The 22,597-nt window shown below is 39.5% G+C and overlaps 1 protein-coding gene across 5 annotated transcripts in view; it reads left to right on the top strand.

Annotated features, from left to right (window-relative positions):
* Positions 1–419: 419 nt before the first annotated feature.
* The window catches only part of LOC105194727 (transcription factor collier), a 78,040-nt gene continuing 55,862 nt past the window's right edge, over positions 420–22,597 (top strand). For 4 of the 5 annotated variants that reach the window (XM_011159801.3, XM_011159795.3, XM_026131522.2 and 1 more), the window contains exons 1-4: positions 421–1,486; positions 8,481–8,634; positions 13,616–13,679; positions 18,187–18,242. In XM_011159801.3, the coding sequence (XP_011158103.2) occupies positions 1,416–1,486; positions 8,481–8,634; positions 13,616–13,679; positions 18,187–18,242 (345 nt within the window). In that variant the 5' untranslated portion in view covers positions 421–1,415. Of the gene's footprint in view, positions 1,487–8,480; positions 8,635–13,615; positions 13,680–18,186; positions 18,243–22,597 lie in introns of all 5 variants that reach the window. The other variant, XM_039458457.1, reaches the window with a different exon arrangement.

Here is a 22,597-nt window from a genome sequence, read left to right on the forward strand (position 1 = left end):
ATATATTTATTAATAATTTTACGAAAGCAGATAGTATTTCAAAGACAAAACTATGTAACGTTGCAAAGTATCCATTTAAAAAATAAAAATGCAACCTTTGCAATTGTTTCAAAGTATTCATCCCTTCGACTTTCATTCAAAGGAAAGGAGCATCGCAGCATGGACCTCATTCGAGTACGGCTCGCGCCGGAATGACAGTCTCTTGATGTTGCCGCCACGGCGCCACAGTCCTTGGTGCCCCCAGATGGGCGTCGATATGGGTACGAGCAGCTTCACCCATTGGTCGTGCGACTCGCAGTGGATTGGTGCACGGTACAAAATGGGCAAGACTTTCCAGACGGGCTGGTCGATGCGCGGTATCACTCGTGGCCGCGCCCACCGCGATTCTCCAGACCCGACCCCACTGGGACCTGCTGGCACGCCGCTAGTGCCGGCCCTGACACATTCGACAAGCGGCACCGTAACGGGAAGCAACGTGCGACTGGGGACCTCGAAGGACCTCTCTGCTGGTCACGAGACACGTTTGCAACGTTTTGGTGGCAACGATAATACGCACCAGAGTGCTACCGGCAAGTGCTCAGATTACCATCGTACATTACGTTTGTGTCTCAAACCTCATCTGGTACAGGGATCATAGAACAATTTGGAAGAAGGACACCTTTGGGAAAGCATTCAGGAGGCAGCCGATGACATCCCTCACAAGATCTACGAACATATGCCGCATATGTCGTACAGAGTGATACGTCAGTGATAAAGATCCGCGGACCGACAGAGGACAAGGGACACGATTCTGCGCGAGCAAGTGAGAACAGTGTGCATTGTGAGACAGCAACGTGGCCCTTAGTGCGCGCTCGTATCGCGAACTCGTGGCACGCACGTTCGGACGCATGTGCACCGGCACGCGGTCGGTGCGCCCGGCTTGACGGTGCAGTCCGGAAAGACGCGACACCATCAGTGGTGAGCGGACGTTCATGCACCGCCACGGGTTGCCGGCCGCTAACGTTCCAGTGATAATGATTCATGCGCGTTTATAAAGAAACGTGGCACCGGGCGTACCCGCTCTGACGGAGAGACAACCGGTGGAGTCTCCCGTGGAGACGCGAAGGGGCGACGAAGGTTTCTGTAAAGATTGGCAACGCGAAGGAGGAAGCCTGTTGCCCCAAGAGAGTCCGTACGGCCTCACCACGCGGTCCGACGAGTGGAGCAGTCTCCTGCCCAGCTCCACAATCGTGGGTGCTGGGGGGTCGCCATGGCTCGGACTCGGAGGGGGTGGTACCGGGGCTACCACGGGGGGCGGAAGTCCCGTCGAGCTCGAGGGCCACTGGGGACGTAAGCTGTACAGCGCGAGTGTGGCACCACCACCCCCGCCGCCTCATCATCATCCGCGAGCGCCGTTGGTTTTCGCGCCTCAAGATATGAGGCAGATACTGAAGGAGGAACCTGTGCCACGTGCTTGGCCGCAGCCCGCGCTCGCCGATAACGGAGCGTGAGTACATAAAAATGCCGTAACCTTCACCTTTCATAAAAAACAAATTGTTCTCGAGATACGAGATTATATCTATCGTCAGATAATACACTAGATAAAATTGATATATGTTGTCGCAAGAATATATCTTCTTTTAATAATCATTCTATTCCATTTTATCCACCACTTATGATGTAACGATCAATTTCATTTTGTTGAGATATATTTGTTGTCATGTTGTTGCAAGAAAATTTTACGTGGTGCGATACGTCTGAGAAAATTGAGCCATTTTTTTACACCATTATAACTTTAAAATGTGCATACAGCGTAATATGACATGTCAATTTATCTATGCAATGAAAAATGACTTGAAAAGAATTACAAAAGAGAAATCAATTTGAATGATATTGTTTCTGTTAATGGACGAAAAATATATTTACAATTGTGTGGCAAAATTTTTTCTCACTGACACGTGACATTTATATTTTAAAATTATATAAACTTATAATTAAAATCACATTATACGTATCATCATTTCGTTAGTTGCTTATTGAATGAAAAATAAAGTATTTCTAGAAAATACTCTTGTAAAATAAAATTATCAAGCATGATGTTAAATTTTTAACTTATTCAAGGAATCAATTATACATACGAGCAACGTGATAACTTTAAAATGCAAGGATATATTTGCCTTTAATATAAATTGTAGAAATACGTTCGTTCTACTGCCATAGTATTTGCCGTCGGATCGCACGGCGAGCTGCATCCCTGCGTAACAACGTTAATCGCATCATATTCATTAGAACTGTAGAATTTTTTAGTATTATGGACAGAAGAGTAGATGCGTAAGAAAAATCAATTCCACATAAATATGCAAGTTATAAATTTATTTAAAAAATAAGTCATTGTGATCACCGATAAAAGGGACAAGCAATTCGTAACAATAATCTAAAGTGTACTTTCTTTTCTTTTTATACTGTTTGAGAAATGTCACTTGTTTCGTCACAGAATATGACAATTTATGGTCCAAGTCACTTTAGGTTAATTTAATATCGTTAAAATCATTATTACGTTTCACAAAAGACAACTACTAACAATACTAATCGTTCTTTGCCTTCTCTATTATAACTTTCTTTCTACAAAAACAAATTTTCTCTTTACATTTTTAATTATGCGTGCTAAATTGATGTATAACTATGTTTAAAGAATAAATAATCAGCCCTACCATTGTGGTGTGTGTATTTATACATTACAATATTACTTATAGAATTTGAACGATGCGAAAACGACTAAAGACACTTGTCTAGGACGATTCGGCACGGTAAACCGGATGAGTCGACGGATTCGCTAATCCAATAGCGGTTCTCTAACTAATCCCTTCCTCCAGCGTGACGCAGGGACGACCGGAATCGAGTTAATGTAATTGAGAATTTTAGCGCCTTTTGCTCATCGCTTTGTCCGAGACTTTCCCTGCTTTTTCCGTACTTTCTCCCTCATTTATCCAATCGTTTCTCCGCCAGGTATCAGAAATGGTTTCTTTGCAAAAAGAAGACGAATATTTTTCAGCCCGTGTTTGAGAAATTAAAGCGGAAAGAATTTTATTACAGCGAAGAAAATTTTCTTAAAACGCTAATTACTTAAAAACTTTATCAAACGCAAACCATAATATATATGTCCCAGAGTAATTTAAATTTAAAAAAATCTTTAAATAGTTTTGTATTTATATAAATTGGGAATTATTATGTAAATGTGATGTGATTGCTAATAGAAAAACTTGTTCATAACTCGATTCGAGGTTTTACAAGACAGATAATGATCGCTATCAAATACAAAATTTCGGAATATTGATTTTTTTTGTCTAATTTAATTGAATCAATGTTGCGGTGGTCTAAGTAATTGTCTCGCGGGAGTTTAAGAGTCTCAAAATGTTAAACGTCAACTTTCGCCTTCATGGAAACTCAAGCCGGAAAGTTTCGTTTCCTGCTTCTAAGAACATTTGTACCACACAACTGCGTTACACCGAGATCAGCTAGGGCGCAGGGGGAGGGGGGATGTGTGCGAAACTGTTTTAAAACTCCCGCGAAGCGCAGGCATAAACTCTCGCGCTTTTTAAAAACCCCTAAAAAAGTTATCCACCTAATGAAGCAGTAAACCACCGCACTCGTGGGAAGGGGCTGTCGCGCAGCAAAAAAACGATGACCTTTCGTATGAATAAGAGACAAAGGAGAAAGAGCGAGAGAAAAAGTGCTATCGATCTTCGAAACAGTAGCCATTTCAACAAAATCTCGGCAAAGACGTATCGTAGTGTATAAACCTAATTATTGAATACATACCACTTGTGCGTTCTATAAAAATATGAATTCTATGTGGCCCCTAAAGTAATCAATTAAATAGCACGTCTGTTGTAATTTAAAAATGACCGTAAGGCTAAATATTAAACGTTTAATATGCCGCATAATATTAAATATGTTTTAATATAATATATAATTATATTATACTCAACTCTTAATTAAAATAATATATGAAAATTATTTATTACGGGGAATTCTCTTGCGGGATATTTGCGATATACATGCGCATCGCAGTGTGTTAATAACTAATAGATTTTTATGTAGCAAAAGGTACGATGAAACACGGAGCTAAATTGAACAAGGTTCGCAGTAACGCGCCCTGGTAGCAAATTACATTCGGATATATTACAAATTGCTCATTATCTCCGTGCGCATTATGAATCGCGTTGGGCGCGAGCGTAAACAGAGCGCGCTTCGGGTAACTCGCAATAACTAATGCCCGACGGTGCGTATTACCCGCGGATTTATTGTAATTCTCTACGATTGCTTTATCCGTGAATTCGTAACCATATCGGTGAGTTCGTATTATCCGCATATATTTCGTCCATAATGCATGGCGCACAAATGGCATAGGTCACATCTCTCGTGTATAAAGTATAAGCAGTATCGATCGGTTTGTCCGGCAATCCGCCGTTTCTCCAAATGCGTCGGAGATCGCGTTTCGTCATCGTTTAAATGTCGATTACGTCGTTACCGGATACCACAGATTTCACAGAAATGAAAAAGCTCCGTCGCAATTGCTTAACGCGATATAAAGCGCAATTCCCTTCTCCTACCCACGCGATTCGTAAAACCGCGCCTATACGCGTCGCTTTTTATTCGCCGGTATCCGTATATAATCGTGCGATATGGGTGACAGTTATGGTCCCGCAATGCTTTGACAATTATTCCCGCGATCGCGAATGCGCCATTTCGAGAAACTCTCGCATTCCATATCTTCATTTGCGCATTTGAACGCGTGTCGCGTTTTAGCCGGTATCATCATCGAGATCGATCGGAATCCAATCGGAATCAAATCAAATTGCACAGGCACTTTAGCCGACGTGAAAGAATGATCACGCGGTGGATTAACAGTGGCGGAGGGCCGAATGATTCGCAGGTGCTGGAACGAGCAGCGTTATCTGCGCGACCAAAAGCGCGCACGTGGCAAATTGCACGCACGAATACAGTAAACGCGAATGGAGGCCGTAATTATCACCTCGGCGTCGGTTGGTAGAACGAGCGACATGATCGTCAACATAAGCGCGTAAAGCGCACGTTATCCGCATGTACATATCTGTAAAACGTAGCCCATAAACGCTGAAAATCAGTGTAATTCAGAGAACGGAAAGCTGCGTGAAATATAGCCGTTTAAGAGATAAATTATTAATAAAAATATGTATTCTTATATTTATGATAAAACTGACAAATTGTAAAATTGCATTTTTTACTCGCACATTTACGTAAGTGCTTTTCTTAAATTTTTTATTTTCATTAATTCATTTTAGAGTTACGGATTAATATAAATTAATTCCATTAAAATATGCATATAATATAAAACTGCATTTCTACTACTATAAATTTCGATTTTTGAAACAACAATTTGTTATTTTTTATTCCCTCTTCTATAAAATATAATATATTGATTGGATTCTACGCTCTTTATTGGTCATGGATCTGTTTTAAAATTCAAAAAATCCTTATTTTAAAATAGATTCATAAAAAACGTGAAATATCCAATCGATAATAATCAAATATTATTTAAATCTATAAAACCGATTCCTTTCTAAAGTAATTCAGACATGAGTTTGCACTGATAACCGCGCACGCATTATTGTCATATTAGCGATACGTATTGCGCGTGTATGGGCGGTTTTCCGCAATCCGCGATAGTCGCCCGAAAAGGCGTGATGGTGTGTGCAGCAGTGAATTTTGGGTGATAATATAACGGTGCGGCGGAACGTGCCTACGCGTTATATAGGAATTGGTGCATGGCAAACGGGGCAAAATAATCGGACGTCGAGAGTTATGGGGCGCGAACCGGCGACCGGTTAATCAGCCACCGATAATTATCGACACGGGCAGTACATCACTACCCTTCCTCTCCCAATGCGTCCTCCCCTCGGTCCTCCGCCGCGATCCGCCGTTCCCCGTTCGTTTCCGAAAGCTCGCGTTGCAACCCCTTGCAACCAACCCCTTGCCGACCCCGCGCTTCCACCCTCGTACCTGCCGGCGGCTCGGCATCCCACCACCTGGCGTGACAAACGCACCGCCGATACCATCATTTATTTCGCAAATGTGCTGCAAAACTGCCGCTATTCATTTTCGGTCCAGTCGATTCAGTTTTCCGCTCCGAGGGTCCGCCCTGATGGCCGTGCGCGCGGCTCTGTGCAGTCGTGCGATGGTTTTATCGTTTCGCGACGGCACGATCGCACAGACCAGCGCCGATAATGCGATTTCTCGACGGTGATTTTTAACCGCCGAGTGCAATATACATTGCACGATTAATTTTAAAATCTCTTATTATATTTCCGCAATTATTTTTATTATATTTTACAGAAATTTGTAAGACGTTTGAAATGTGCATTTGTTTGAAAAAAAAACATAAGTAATAAAACATATTGAATAATTATATTTTTATTTTGAAATTTATAATAAAATTCTAAGATAACGTAATAAATTATTCTAATAGATTTTAATTATTAATACGAAGTAATATAAAGAAATAATGGAAATAAAAAATTGCGAGGTTTACAAAATTATTTGGAATTCGAGATTCACGCGCGGACAATGCAAAGCAATGTACTCGAAAAGGGGACTTTCCGTGCCATTACTCAAAGATGGCATTGGAGTCCGGCGGCCTAATCTCGGCACATGAGACCTTAATAGGATTTTAAGGCGTCGAGACCACCTGCGCGCTTCCCCACGGTCGACCTCGTTTGTCTTTCCTCTCCGCCAGTTTGGACATTCTTATTGCATCCAAGGATTGAACTGATACACCTCTTTGACTCCACGACAGAGAGAATATCGCTTAACATTTCGCTTGACTACCGAAATTCAAAGATTATTTACGCTTATTGGAATAAATAATTTTACATATTATCTTGATACGTATGCATCGATTTGTATAAGATATTTGTAAGGAGATTTAAATTATAAATAATAGAAGAATATAAACCGACCTGTAAAAATACAACTAATTAAAAGTGAACCTTGTTCGCTCATCTAGATTTTCGTGCTCTTATTTTTTGTGTGATTTTACGTATTTTTCCAAGTTCATCAATCTGCGTGTCGAATAAATCTTTAATCTTGAACAAAGTAGTAATATCACGTTATTAAATAGATAATCAAATTAATAACAACAACGCTATTAATCATCTATTACATACTCTCCCAAATACTATAAAGAATATAATTGTACTTCTCTCTCAAGACCGAAAATTTATTCTGCGTGCAATTTGATGAATTTGAAAAGATATATATAAAATCAGCATGAAGATCCAGCTACAATCAAATAAGGCCCATCTTTAATTAATTAAATTGAAGACATATTACGCAACAATAAAATTAGTATTGTAAATTATTCAATACTAATTTTAATTCAAGAATATTTTAATTTTGGAAATGTAGGGAAAAATTGCCGAATACACGTGTCATTTTATATATATATATATATATATATATATATATATATATATATATATATATATATATAAATTATTTTTTATTTATATCTTCCATTTAATAATGATTTGACACAAATAATAATCGTTGGAACTTAATGTAAACTATTATTACGTTTGACCTTTCATCAATAACAAATTAATTTATTGCATATCTTCTTGCAATATGTTGTAAAGGATAAAATTTAAGAAATTGATCACATAAATAGTATCTATGCGTCTCATAAATTACTACCTTTTTTTTAAAAGTATCAAATTTATGAATAAAATAACTAAAAATATAAGAAATTATTAATATTGAATTGTTAATTTATCGAAAAAAGGATCAAATATGTAATAATAAATGAAAAACAATAATAAAAAGACGTTGAAATAAAAACTGGTTTGAATTTATGTTTTTAATTGACATATTTTTTGCATAAATTATTAATTTTACCATTATCACTTACCAGTTTACATTAATTTCATTTGTTGTAATAAAAATTATAATACGCTTTGAAAAAATTCATAGATTTTATAAAAATATCATCTTTAAAATAATTGCAAATATGTATATACAATGAGTGTAAAATATTTTACAATAAATCCTTTATGAAAATATAAAAAATTCAGTATGAAATTATATGTTTGCATTATTGTCAGCTACATATTATTGATCAAAAATTAACATTGGTTAGTTACTTGATTCTTTAAAGTATTAATTTGTACAAAACAAAATGTAATCTATTAAATTTTGTTTACATTCCTCATTTCTTATTTATTTTATATTTTTTTCACCAAACGTTTGTATTAAATAAAAATATAAAATATTAATGAAATTCAATTTAAGCGACCAATAAGTATTCAGCAACTCTCCCCTATTATTAAATTAATTAATGCAACAGTATGTTTGTGTGATAATAAAAAAATATAGTTGTGATACATATTCATATATTTACATCGTAATGTAAGCAATGCAGTTAATAGATCATTTTCTACAATGCAATGTCTGATCGATTATAGGGTTGGCGTGGGTCGGGCGCATTTCGAGAAACAACCGCCGAGCAATCTGAGGAAGAGCAATTTTTTCCATTTCGTAATCGCCCTTTACGATCGACATGGCCAACCGATCGAGATCGAGAGAACGTCGTTCATGGGCTTCGTCGAGAAGGATCAGGTAATGATTTCTGCTATTACATTCTTTAGACCGTTTTAAAAACTTTTACCCGATCCGGTCCGACTGATCCGGATCTAACGCCGCGCCGCTACGATCGCGCGATGCAAGTTACTGTCCTAAAACATAACGGCGCAAGAAATGACTAAAGCTCGGAAAACCCGATTGCGTCGAGATATTTTTCTTTCGGAAACATCGCGGAATGATAAAAGAACGTGATGCGAGACAAACAGCGGCCGAGTTTGCAAGTGCCGGTGGAAATGAGCGACGATAGCGGATGATTAAGTTCGGAATTTCAATGCTTCGCACTAACCGCTACTCTCCGGGGAGACCGGATGGAAAAAAAGGAGAGGAGGCCCTTTATGACGCCGGGGGAATATCGTGCAAGCGCGCGCTTATCTCGATAATTGCCGTTTCCATCGGGGCCGGCGTCAAATATTAAACAGCACCGCCTACGCATGTACGCGTACGCGTATCGATGATCCGTAGAATCCATAGCAGCGCCTCTTTTCCGGCAATTAGCCGGACAGGCGAAAATCCATCGACCGCGTGAGAAATGGACGGGCGCACGATGCAGGATCACGGGGATGGTCACGCGAAGCGAATGACCTACGAATAATAAAGAGCACCCTTCGAGTGCCTTCCACCCACGCTCGACTCGTACCTTCGATCGGAGATTACGCTCTGTCGGGCGTTTGTTAACCAGGTACTCGTGCGCGAAATATCGAAGCTTCTACGAGAAATTACCGTAATTGCCGACGATACAGTCTGCACAGCTAATTATACGGCAGTAAAATGAATTCTGTCATGCTTATACATTTTATCGTGCGACACGTGCAACATATACACACACGAAGAGCACTATGCCATACGCCTTTAAGACTTATCACTTCGCAGTTATGAAAACGACGAAGCTATTTTTTTATGTCCAATTTCAATGTCCTGGATATCACAGCTGTCAGTCATATAACAACGGCACGTAAAAAAAAACCGTGTTATTATAAAGATCGCATTTGAACAATTGTTTGATCATCGGTAGAACTATTTTATGAATTAATACGGTTATAATTGCAAGAATTGCAGAAAGGTCTAAGGACGGCAATTAAAATACATAAATTGTAACGATTCTGGATGTTAAGTGACAGCTGCTGAATAATTCTATTACACTTCCCAAATTCGGCGGCGAATAACGCGATAACTCATTATATCACGATGAAAACCGTCGACAGCTGCGAATCTAAGTTCCGCTCGTGAAGTTATCGCGGGAAACGATCGCGACCCCGAAAGAGCAGTCTCAAACGGGACGCGATTGTCAGCGTTCAGTCATCGTTAGAGCTCCACTTTCTATTGGTCAATTAGTATAGCTGTTTAAGGAGAAGTTAACTACCGCCGCGCGACGCAGCGTCCATTCTTGCGCAAGAGAAATCGTTACGTTGGGAGGCCGCGCGGATAAAACGGACAGCGGATTTGCACAAGTATAACACATCTTCGGTATGTGCGCGCATAAGAACCGGTGTACGTACACCGCGCGCTTTATGGCATTACATCGTGGATCGATTGATCGGATCTATGTACGATACGACACGTGACGTATACGTAGCGTGAGACTGCACACGGTGCAAATAAACAAACAAACGGCGGAAATCCAGACGCACGGCACGAGGACGAGGACCAAGGTCCACAGGCGTATAAATTATCGAAACGTAATCCCGACCGTAACCTCTGGAATTCTAGCGAGTCCCATTCGTGCAACGACGATGCTCTGTCGGAAGTCTCTCTGTCTCTTTCTCTATGCCCTCCTTCCCCGTGTGTCTCTGTGTCGTCCTTTGCCTTCCCCTTTCTCTACTTCTCTACGCCCCGGGGTAACGAGGTACACCCCCTAATAAATCTATCCGCCATAAATCGTCGGCTAATTCGACACAGGAAGACGTACAGTTAGAGCGCGTGGTGGGATGTAACGTCGTAGATTTAAGAACATGAGGTACCGAGTGACTCGCGATCTGCGATCCCCAAAAAGTAGCGAAATTTGGCGAATCAAAGATTTCATCAATGTATAATAAGAGAATATGATAAGAAAAAATGATTAGAAGTACCTCTTAAGAAAAATGTTACGTATAATCAGTGTTATCTGTAGAAAATCATCTAGATCATTATCTAAATAAAGGAATAGCTTGATTTTATCTTTATCTAGATCATTGTAATATGTATTATCTTAGATAAAAGAAGTGTTATCTTTTTTTCAAATTAGCTAAAATAATGTAAATACTAGCGAAAATGAAGTATTGTTCTTAGTTTAAACCCTTGAAGTTACAAGTGTCTTAACAAGAAAATTTTCCAAAATGATAACAACAGAGTTGCGTTCCACAATTCACTGTAAATACTAAAAATCTGTAATATACGTAACGGGAACTGACAATATATTGAAACAGAGTCCTGATGTACATTTTATTTACATATTGATTCAAATCCAAAAAAGAATATTTTAACGCCAGATTAAATTATTTGAAGAACTACTGTTCTTAAGAAGTAAAGATTTAGAAATAAAAATACGAATATATTGTTTTCATGTACCAAATTGTTTTGCTCTAATAGCGATATTGTAAAAAAATTATTATTCTTATATATTTCTTATATATCTTCTTAGCAGTTACCAATGGCATCTAATCTTGCATTTAATTTGATGCCATACATATTTAAATTTCATTCTTATTATACCGTAAAACTTCGAATTTAACTTAATTGAATATCAAATCGTGAAATTCAGTTATACCAAATTTTATACATAATGCTTCAAGCGTTCGTTTAATTATTTACTATGAATATTTGGGCATCTCACTTGACGTCTTTTCATTGTTTGCCTCCTCATCTTTTCGTGAATCTATAACGTTCCGCTTGGTTTCGCTCATTCCTCTCTCATCCGCCTATCCCGACCTTATAATACATGCATAATTCACGTTGTCGGAACAGTTGCATCGCGTGGCCTCCCTATTAATTAGGGTCATGCACCGCGGATATGCATCAACCCCGTGTCGAGTTTGTACCTCGATCCACGCATCTTCTCCTTCTCTGACCCATTGCTGGTCTTAATTAAAATTATTGCATTTCATTATAAATATAATATAAAAATGTTTACACATATCGTATTGCTACATCTTAATGATTCGGTTCTAGTAATTAAAATTTTCAATAGCTAAATTATGCCAAAGTATGAATAGAATATATATTTAAAATTATATTAAAAATATCGATAATTATTAAGCACGTTCCAGAATTAATTTGTAAATGTTCCAAAAAAACATTTTTTTTCTTTTATCTGAAATGAAAAGTACATATGACAATCGGTATACAAAATTAACGCATAAATAGTGTTGAAACGATCGCTTATTGCAGAGACATAAAAGCTTGCGAATTTAATTTCACTAAGCTCGATGCGGCACAACACAACGCTACCGCTTGTACGCACTATTCCCGGAAATGGACGCTCTAGGTAAATACATAGCATTTCCCCGTTCCGTCCGCTTTTTGTTCGTGTTTAATTAAAAAGTAGTCAGAGCAGACGAAGAAAGAGAAGGAGGGAGAGAAAGAGAGTAACTCGACCTATCCGCGTATATATCTGATTAACGTCCATCGTGCGCCGGACGAATTTAGAGATTAATGGTCGCGACGAACGCCGACGACAGGAGAGAGCTTAATGCGTACGCTCGGACTGCGCGCGCGACGGAAAAAAGGGAAGAAAGACGTCGCCGGTCAGACGCCGATCGGCGAAGCAGGGCCGATTATCCGATGAAGCGAGCGCGGATATGGGTGGAGGGAGTTATTCCGTTAGAAAAATGATCACTTCCCGTTCATTCGCGGAGAAATCTTGCGATGGATTTATGCGGTTTTCTTATCCGCGTCGACTATTCCCATGCTTAAGCTGATAAGCCATAATCATGATATCTTCTGCGGAACTCGTACTCATCGAAATAGAGCGACCGAGACAGTCAGACTTGAGAAATAAGAAAGAGTATGTTCGTGACAAACGTAAAATAGGAAAGGGAGAGTATGTATAATTTTTTTCATTTTATATAAAATTTTTTAAAATTATTATTTAAAACATTATCATATATATTTTGTTGCATATACAACATAACAAATTATTATTATTATTGTATATTACATTTACTTATTATTATAGCTGTTATTAATAATTAATTAATTGGAATTTGTTTTTTCGCAATAATTGATTTGCTCGAATATAATCTTGCATTAAGAATCCGTGTTCTGTTGTAACATCTGTCAAATGCACTCGACCATAGAGAGTGGTGACGGCTATTAGATTATGTTAATTAATTAATCGCGAAGACCATATGTGGAACATACATAAAATTATATTTCACTAGAAAAATTGCAAATAATCGTGACATTATTTGCATACGCGATAGAAGAACAAAACGAAGCCAACGAAGTATTGCCACACTTCTATCCGCGTAATTACGTTAATTTGACGTAGAATCGATCGGACTGCCAGCGTTTATCCTCGAGTCGAAAGGTCGTATTACACGGCTAAAAGTCGTGGTCGTGGGACGGAGGGGGCGGTAGTGGGTGTACCACCATGATGTTCCGGGGGTAGGTAGTTGAAAATGCATTACCGTGGTCGCGGCATATGGCACGGTGCACGCATGACTCGTCAACGGGGCAGGATGATAATTATGCATCGCACGCCATACGTAATGGCATGGCTCTTACCGGCGCATCAAGAAATTAATAATTAGCGTGAGGTGGAGCAGACCGGGGCACACACAGGCGTTGCGTCACGGTGCACTTAATTAAAATAGAATAGAGCGCGAAGAACGCGCGAGACCGCGCTCGAACAATAGTTACTGTAGTCTTCGTATCAAATGTACGATAGAAGTTGTAGGTAACTTGTTACAATCGATTTAAAACGATGTGTAACTTATATATTGTGATGAAAGATATGTAAGCATCGTGTCTCTTCTTGCAGGAGTCTGAGGGCCAAAAAACGAACAATGGTATTCAGTACAGTCTGCATTTACTCTATTCCAATGGTAAGTAACAAAAATTTAATAAAAGTATATAGGCTCTAAGAATAAATCAAATAGATAGGAATAAAGCGAAGGAGAGCCGAGGATGTCAGCATGTAATATTGAAACGTTTATTGTTGAAAAATTATATAAATAATACAATATAAACGGTCTAATCATTTTTAATCGTCGTCATTAGTAACAAAAATAACTATAATAAGAGTAGATTAAGAAAGATCATTAACGTGCATTATTTGTGTAATTCTCCAACAATAAATGTTTTAATGTTGCATGCTGACATCCTGCGTGAGCTTTTATTAGCTTTATTTTTATTCATTGAACAAAGAATTAATCTCTTTGTTTGACATTTAAATAATTAAAGAAATTAGCGTTTACTTAAATATGCATGTCAATCTTAAGTACTTAATTAAATTCGAATTAATTTGATTATTTTCCTGTACATTTAATTATTTCATAACTAACTGCCTACATATGTTAAATGTTAATACATCTATATAAAATTATGTGTGTATTTATATGTGTGAGTGTGTAAAATGAGTATTCCCAATTACATTTATAAGGCGATCGGATAGAGTGTGTCTCGAATCGATCTGTATTCGTATGCTCAGGCAGTGGGGCACGTAATAGCCCCATCCGTAGCGATGATGACGGGCCATCGACATTCCGCACGGACACCCGGTCTCTTAAGACCGCTAAAAAAGCCAGGGACTTTCAAGGCCCAGGCGCAACAGAGACATATTTTACGTCTCTGACCCAAACGTGGCAAAAAGGGTCCATCTTCCGACTTGAAGAAGCGCACGAATGTGCGCGCACCGTCGGGGCGCAAAGAGGGATGAGGAACGACGGACAAAGAGAGCAGAAGAAGCAAACGTTCTGAAGGTGGTCCGACCAGCAGACCCCCAAAAACGCGCTCGCATTATGAACACATTAAAAAGCCGCAAGCAGGCGCTATACGCAGGCTCTTGGCCCGTATAGTTTTTCCTTCTATATACGCCACGAGTAACGTCAACAAACCGCTCTCGCCTCTTTATCCCTTGTCTTTACCATCGTTCCTTTTCGTCCCCGCTGTGAAATCACCCCTTTCTTTCTGCCTTCTCTGCCTTTGCCATCCTTCTCTTTTTTCCGAGGCTTCATACTATGGTGCTTCCCTTCGTCTCCATTGCCGAGACCCGATCAATCAATGCAAGATTTTTGCGTTGACTGGCTTGACTGAGAGACCGCGCTCCCATCTATGGGCACTAAAACGTGTCGTCAACATCGCGAACAAGAAGCACCTAACTGTTGCAAACTAAAGAATACCAACGCGCACCTTTCGAACCGTGTTCTTCATCTCTCTCGCGCCTTCTTTCGATGTATTATGGTTTTCTGCTTCAACACCTTCGTCTGCTCTACAAGAGAATACGTGCTACTTGTATCTTGCTATTCCTTATCGTCATGCAATTTTATCTATACTTTCTTTTGAGCGCTATGTCATCCGTGTCTGCGGCTTGTCAGCAGCTGGTGGCTTTGCGTATCAGAATTCTGATCGCACAATCGGATGTAAAACAGGCTTGTTTGGCGAAACAGGAACATTTGAATTTTATGAATCATAAATCATGCATGCTGTTTCCAGATCCAACTGACAAACGCATCTTTTGTTGTTAGCCCTTTCGTTTAATTTAAAGTTGTACGATTTTCATCACGTTGCTTTCGCTTAATAAAATTAAAATTTATGATTATTTATATAATCGCAAATTGTAATTATAATATTCGCAAATTATAATCAATTAAATTTTTATTTATAAAGTAAAGAACTTAACAAATAAGGACCATATCTCTAAATAAAAAACAGTTAGCTTACAATCATACATTAAGATATAACGAATTACTGACACTCTGAAATTTTGAAAAGAATTACTCTAAAAAGAGAAGTATTTGTTGTTATTGAATACGATGATGTAACAGAGATTACACATTGTCGCACGCGAGTGCTACATCGCTAGTTATGCCCTTTACAGTCGATCGGTACATCAGCACGACTCTGATTTATGCGCCGTAGATCGAACTGTCGTGTCGTATCGCCGTTTATAAAAGTTTCATGCACGAAATACTTTGCCGCGCGCTCACGCGTGCGCGACTGTTATGCCCTGGAGACAAATTGGTGCACCTTGCTCCGTCTCTTCAAGCTCACCGTTATACTGGCAGATCCACATCAGGTGTTCCTGTACACGTCGTGGCGTCACCGATCGCTCGACCAGGCAATAAATCTGTAATTAAATAATAAATAAGGAGCGTTCTCTCCCTGTGTGCCGTCCGAGTGACGACGGGCTCTCGCCCATATCGGGCCCTACTCCTTTTTGTCATCGCTCATTCCTTCTGCATCTTCGCGTGCTCCGTTTCCTCTTCATCCTCTTTCTACTTCTCCAGCTTCCTCGCCAGCATCGGCTGCCCCTTTCTTGCACGCTCCTCGAGCCGTCCGTCGCACACATGCGCGATAAGGAAAGTACGCGAATACTTATAACACGTACTCGGTCGGATAGAGACGGAGACGAAATACATGGAGGCTGCAGAGAGCCGACGGAATATCGCAGTGCATAATAAAAGCGCCGCTGATCAAGGATCGCCGATCAGAATCCGATAGAATGGGTGGTGTCGGCTTTTTCGAGAGATCGTTTTTGCCCCCTTACGAACCTGATCGCCTAGTTATACTAGTGCCAGCCCGACCTAGACTTATTTGCCTCCGCTCAGCGGGACATGGCACGCGAGTCTTCTTTCTTATTCAGCATGTTCTTCATCTCTTTCCTTTATCGTCGTCGCTTCGAATTGCGAAATGCCGCTCCGCGCCACCGCGCCGCCGGCGATAAGGTTGACGCGCGGCATTCCGCGCGTTCATAATTACATTCCAGTCCCTTAATCGATACAAGATGAATCGATTTACAAAGAAAGGATTGCTTTTCTCTCTTTTTCAATTATGTAGCATTAGCTTCATTATAGTTTTCCAAGAACTAACGCAGTAAACAACGCTATGCGAATATGTAATTAATTTTTAATTAAAAAGAGAAATATTAGCCCTTATAAATCTTTTTAGGTACTGTTTATGTAAGCAATACTATTTTGTAATAAGAAAACTGGATGATATTTTTTATTACAATTTAATTTAAAGTGTATTTTTGCATTTGAATTTGTGTCATAAATAGTCTTTCACAACCAAAGAGCATAAACTTTTTATAGATTATGAAGAAATGTTATGCAGGTCATAATTTTTGTGAGACTTCCTTATATTATAATTTACAGTACATACGTAAATGAAGTACATTTATCATGTATTTTCGTGTTGGATCGTTACCGATTAGAACTTGTATGTAACAGAGAAAAGCAGATATTTCGGCGGAAACTCATAGCAGTTATTCGGTCAGTTTAGCGTCGACCCGTATTTGCAAATCCTGACATGGCCACGGATACGGTAAACCGGTCGACTGCGTACGTAACTTCCGGTAAAGCCGCGACGGTTTCTCGAGGTAATTTGTGAGCTAGTTTCGAGCAGAGTATCGTAATCCGCAATAACGTTATGCGGCGTGAGCCCAGGCCTGGGCGCCCGTCGGGTCTGGGAGTCTTATGTCGGGATTACTTGGCTTACCGGGCACGCGAAGCCGGAAGCCACGGGGGTGTCTGTCCGAAATACACCCCAGGATTACCCGCTGTTCCCCCAGGAAGGAAGGAACAGTTTCGAAAACTTGCAACGCCGAGATGCGCACGGCGAACTGTGTTCACGATTCTGATAGGGTGCAATAATAATACATGCCGATACGTAACGAGTAACTTCCGTAACATATTTTCTATGAAGTAAGCGTGTTTTCTGTTGATTAGAACTATAAAATGGAAGAAAAATTGAAAATATAAATACGTTCTTTCTTTATCTTTACCGTATACATGGCAATTAAGACAAAAATGTCTTTGGTATTCTCAAATTGGAAATTGTGTTTACCTTAAAGCGTATCGTGCGTGCATGGACACGACAAATTCTTCAAGTTCGAATTTGTATCTCGAAAGAACAAGGGTATGATAATTAACGTATTTACACGTACGTGCGTTTCGTTTCCTATCAGGGATGTTGCATCGCGATACGCCGATATTTGGTGTTTCGAAGCGACATCACGAACGACATAAAGAAGAAGGATGATTGTGCATACGTATCAAAGGACAAGAACGGGCCGCTTTGTGTCGCCGTCGACTTTAAATACTTCTTAATATGCAACTTTTTCTTAAATATCCTTTCGGTACGCTTGGCAGAATTTGGACATGTTTCCGTATTCGTCGTATTCCTCTCGTGAACAAATTCCAGCGCAGAATGCTTCTTTGCTTAATGGTGCTTTTTATCGAAATACGCGAACGAAGCAAGCTGTATAACGATAGTATTGTTAACTTGATCTGTTTTCAATTATATTTAAAATAATATAATCAATATGGATGTTTTTTAAAACATACTTGCAGTGATTATTTTTCTCTAATGACACGATTTTATTTATTTCAGGTGTCAGGCAAGTGCAGGATATCTACGTTAGGCTTATAGACTCCGCGACAAAACAAGTAAGTCAAATATCTCTCTAATTCTAATTAATTCAATATCAATTGTTAAATAATAATTATTATATATAAGTATGTATTGTTCAGAATTAATGCATGATTAGGAATTTTTCGAATTCCTTTTAAGACATAATTTGAAGAATATTATTATTGAATATCTTTTTTATTATTTTTGGTAATAAGTATTATAATATCGGCAAGGACAATACTTATTCTTTTTCTTGATCTGCAACACAAATGTTCAGATTAATTTGGTTAAAATATATTAAAACGTGTAATTTTTTTTTATATAGAAAAATCAGATAGTAATTTAAAAATGAATACCAGAGAGTCGCGTCGTCATTATCGAGCAACTCTTGCGCATCAGTCTTTGCCGTTTTTACGCGTCGAAACTCATGCGAAATCGTCGTACCGACGTGCACGTGGACGGGGGTGTTATCATCTCGGCTACAAGCACTTAATTTTCCGGGGGGTTGATTCTTACCCCTCCGGGAAAGCAGGCACACCGCCGCGCGCGGCTGTCCCATCCTGTTATCTGCGCCACGTGGCGAACTCTGCGCGCGACCCGCGAACCACGTGTTGTGATCCCGCACCCAGGACCGTAGATCCCGACGCGCCGATAAGGCGCAAAGAAGGATCACAACCTTCGTGCAAACGCAAATACACCGTGCGATCATGAGCGCGATAAGTCCTTTTATGCTCGTTCGAGGGTAACTTTTAGGTTGCAACACCTTCGTGAAAGGTATGTTTCACACCTACGAAATGTCTCACGACACGTAAAGGAACGACCATATCGTAAAAGGGAGGACATGTAGACAAAATAAATAGACGGATATGAGCAATTTTTAACACTTAAATTAAGCCACGGGCATAATCACACATATATGAGTCATAACTTGAAAAACGAACGAAACGAGTCTTTTTTCTTGCATACACTGCAACTTTATTGATTTCTGAAGAAAAATGATAGTCGGAAGCGTGTTAAAACGTGGTATTCTTTAAACAATGTTATTAATTCACGAGTGAAACGCAAAAATTATCAATTCCACCACATCAATACAAAACAAATACAAATTACTTGAAATTATTTTGTTTTGTATCGTGACCCAAGCTTCCAACAAGTTTCTAGAGATATGCGCACCATTTTAGCAAATTAAATCATCTTGGGGCTGGTCGGTTACGGAGGTAAGAAGAGGGTGGTAGTAGGATGAAGAAGGAAGCGGTGAGGAGAAGGAACGAAGAGGGTTGGGGAAACAGAGCTGATGTTAGTTTTAGCTGATTAAATTACTAAGCCGCAGTGGCCTTGCACCGGCAGAGACCGGTCCTCAATTCGCGATCCATTCCTTTTATTAATCGGATCCGGAATGTCATAGGGTTGAATGGTTAGAATAGAGAGAGATCGATATGTGTATTATCTTTTGAAGCAATTGGCGAAATAAGAACAAGTGAATTAAAAAGATCGAGAAGGGGCAGACACTAGAACGCACTACTTAGTTGACTCACGAGATGCCACGTTTGTCTCGTAATTTTTCTACTATTTTCTTGTATCACGAAGTGTACGCAAATATTCCAAATATACAATCACATCTGTAGCGATCCTTAACTCTGTAGAAACTGTGCTAGAGAAAGGAGAAGTAGATTGAGGAAAAGGAAAAGAGGTCGGGAGTGTTCGAGAACGATTGTCTGTGAGGAAAAGAAAAACGGAAGTGATAGATAGATGCCGAGACACCCACCTCGGAATCATGCTGGTAAAGGGAGTAGAAAGTTGGGCGGGGAAAGGATCGAAAACGAGAAAGCTGCAATTTATACATCAAAGCTTCGATTGAACGCGTCTCCGCCGTCCTGCCAAAGCGAGAGGAAGAGATACAGACAGGAGGAATCAATGTATATTCACCACGTCGGTGTGCACCGCTACGTGCAACAACTTGCGCGGAGTGTTTAGCAAATCCAGGTCGACGTATCCCCCTGTCCATTGTACTCCAGAAAATTGACAAGCCCAGATAAGCTTATCCGTGATTAAAATGTGCAAGATAAAAGAAATGTTTACAACTATCATTGCAGTCCACGGATCTCAAATTCATTGAATCAAAAAATTACTCAATGATTGAAGAATTACGTAAATTTCATTTTGTATATACTGCACGACAATTCCAAAAATTACTTTCAAATATGGTTAAATTTGTCAAAAATAATTATTTTACTAAATAAATCTACATTCTTTTATATCAAAAAAGCTCATAAATTAATGCTATAATAATAGTCATAAAATTTTTCAACTTGATATTTGTAATTTAAAAACGCTTGTAATTTGATTTTCATAAAAGTGGACGAGCGTAGTGCATATTTGTTAGAATTACCATCATTATTTTTACATTGGAATGCTTGAGAGTATTCGTGCAAATGCGTTCCACTTTCCCGGTGAGTTCTCCAAGCCGAGTTATGGCTTGCAAATTACGATTCGGAAACGCGCCAACTTTTCTCGAGACCGAATCAGGTGCTCGGTTATAAATCCGCAATAATTGGCTACACTGAGTCGGCTGCTGAGCTCGTGGTGAAACCCCCGACCCTTAAGCTTTTCTTCAATTTCTTCGCTCCTTCGCTAAGGTAGGTATCTATATCAACGTTCGCTTGCTGGAATTCCAGCGAGGAAAGTATCTGTGCAACGAGATGCGAACGAAAAGTGAGACAAAGAGAGAAAGAGAGAGAGAGAGAGAGAGAGAGAGAGAGACGGAAAAAGAAGAGGGGGAGAGGAATGGAAAAAGGAAGTGGGAAGAAAAAAAGGCGCAGGATGTTGAGAACCGTCCGCTTCTCGGTGAAATTTCCAGAAAAATACGAGCTGCTTCCCGAGAAAGAAACGAGTTTCGTGCAGCGTGGCTGAATGGCGCTAACAACATACGCTTTTAAGCGCTCGGGAACGAACTTCCGCCCGGCGAGAGGGGGACGAACGAGAGCCAGAATGCGTTTTTTCGCGGGATTAAAAATGCTAAATGGTAATTAGTTCCGGGGATAAAAAAAGCATTTACAGGACGTGTGTATGGAGGAAGCAGAGAACCGCGCGGCGCCATTATTCTAAATGAATGAACAACAGGAAATTGTATCTAACCTTTTTAAACTCCATCCGACGTTGGAAATGGTCAGCCGTCAGGCTGTTTTTCTCACCATAATGTTGACTCGTCGGTATTTGCAAGAAAAGCAAAAAAAAAGTGCGTTCGATCAAATTAAGCAATGATTTTTCTCCATTGTTTCATCCAAGATTTTTTGCGTCCTTTTTTACGTAGCACTGGTGATTCCATAGTTTAAATCATCAAATCTAGTCAACATCAGTATGGAACATAAAGTGCCTGTAGCTAATACTGAAATATGAGTATTTAACCATAGATTAAGGAAATAATAAGTTCGAGATAAGTTAATCCCAGATAGATAAGGAAAGAAAAAGAGGACGACGTTCCCCTCGGGGGGTGAACATTCTTCTAGGGGCGAGGGTAACGTAGTATGTATGTTGTTCAGCGTATGTACGAAAGGCTGCGGGGGTTGCCCAACCGATATAGAGGGTGATTCCCAGGGGACTTTTGGATCGATTCAGGATAGAAATCATTACGGCAGATTTGAATGACTATCTTCGAATTTATCTGCTCCCTTCACTACTTGCTTTCCTCCTCCTACTACTGCCATCTTCGAGGGCACCAAAAGAACGACGTTACGGTTTTATTATCATGCACGCCGGATGTTAGTTCTTTCTCCACTGAATGATACGTTTGTGATATCATAATGCACACACACATAAATAAATATATATCCCGATAATGATATCGTTTCGTTTAATCTTAATTGTTGCCTGATTATTATCAGACAATTAAAACCGATAAAATTGCTTATAATATTTCCAATATATTCATTTCCAAAGATGCAGATATTTTTATAGTTATCACAGTTGAAAGATAAACTTGTATTGTTATTACATTTGCAAAAGCAATAAGAAATTGCCTTGTGTTTTTGCAGTATACACCTACATATAATTCAATTTTTAAAAAATTTTACTTTCATGCATTGATTCTACAACATTGTGCTGTATGAATTGATTATGATCGAAGATTCCGAAGGACTTTTTGCTATAAGTCTTTAGTAAGTAATTCCCGTGGGAATTAAGCTGCGGCGGGGGCCCAAGCATTCTGGTGGGACCAGGAGGCAACGGAAGAAAGGCCCCCGAGGGGATCGTACTGACTGGTCACACCCCCAGGACCCTCTGTTTGATGTCGTTGCCTCCGACCACCCTTCGCTTACTTCAGCCGTTCACCCTTGAGACATTCTACGACATAACACCGCCATATCCAATGAACCGACGAGCAAAGAAAGACAGT

Source organism: Solenopsis invicta, chromosome 16 (genome assembly GCF_016802725.1).
Source record: "Solenopsis invicta isolate M01_SB chromosome 16, UNIL_Sinv_3.0, whole genome shotgun sequence".
NCBI lineage: Eukaryota > Metazoa > Arthropoda > Insecta > Hymenoptera > Formicidae > Solenopsis > Solenopsis invicta.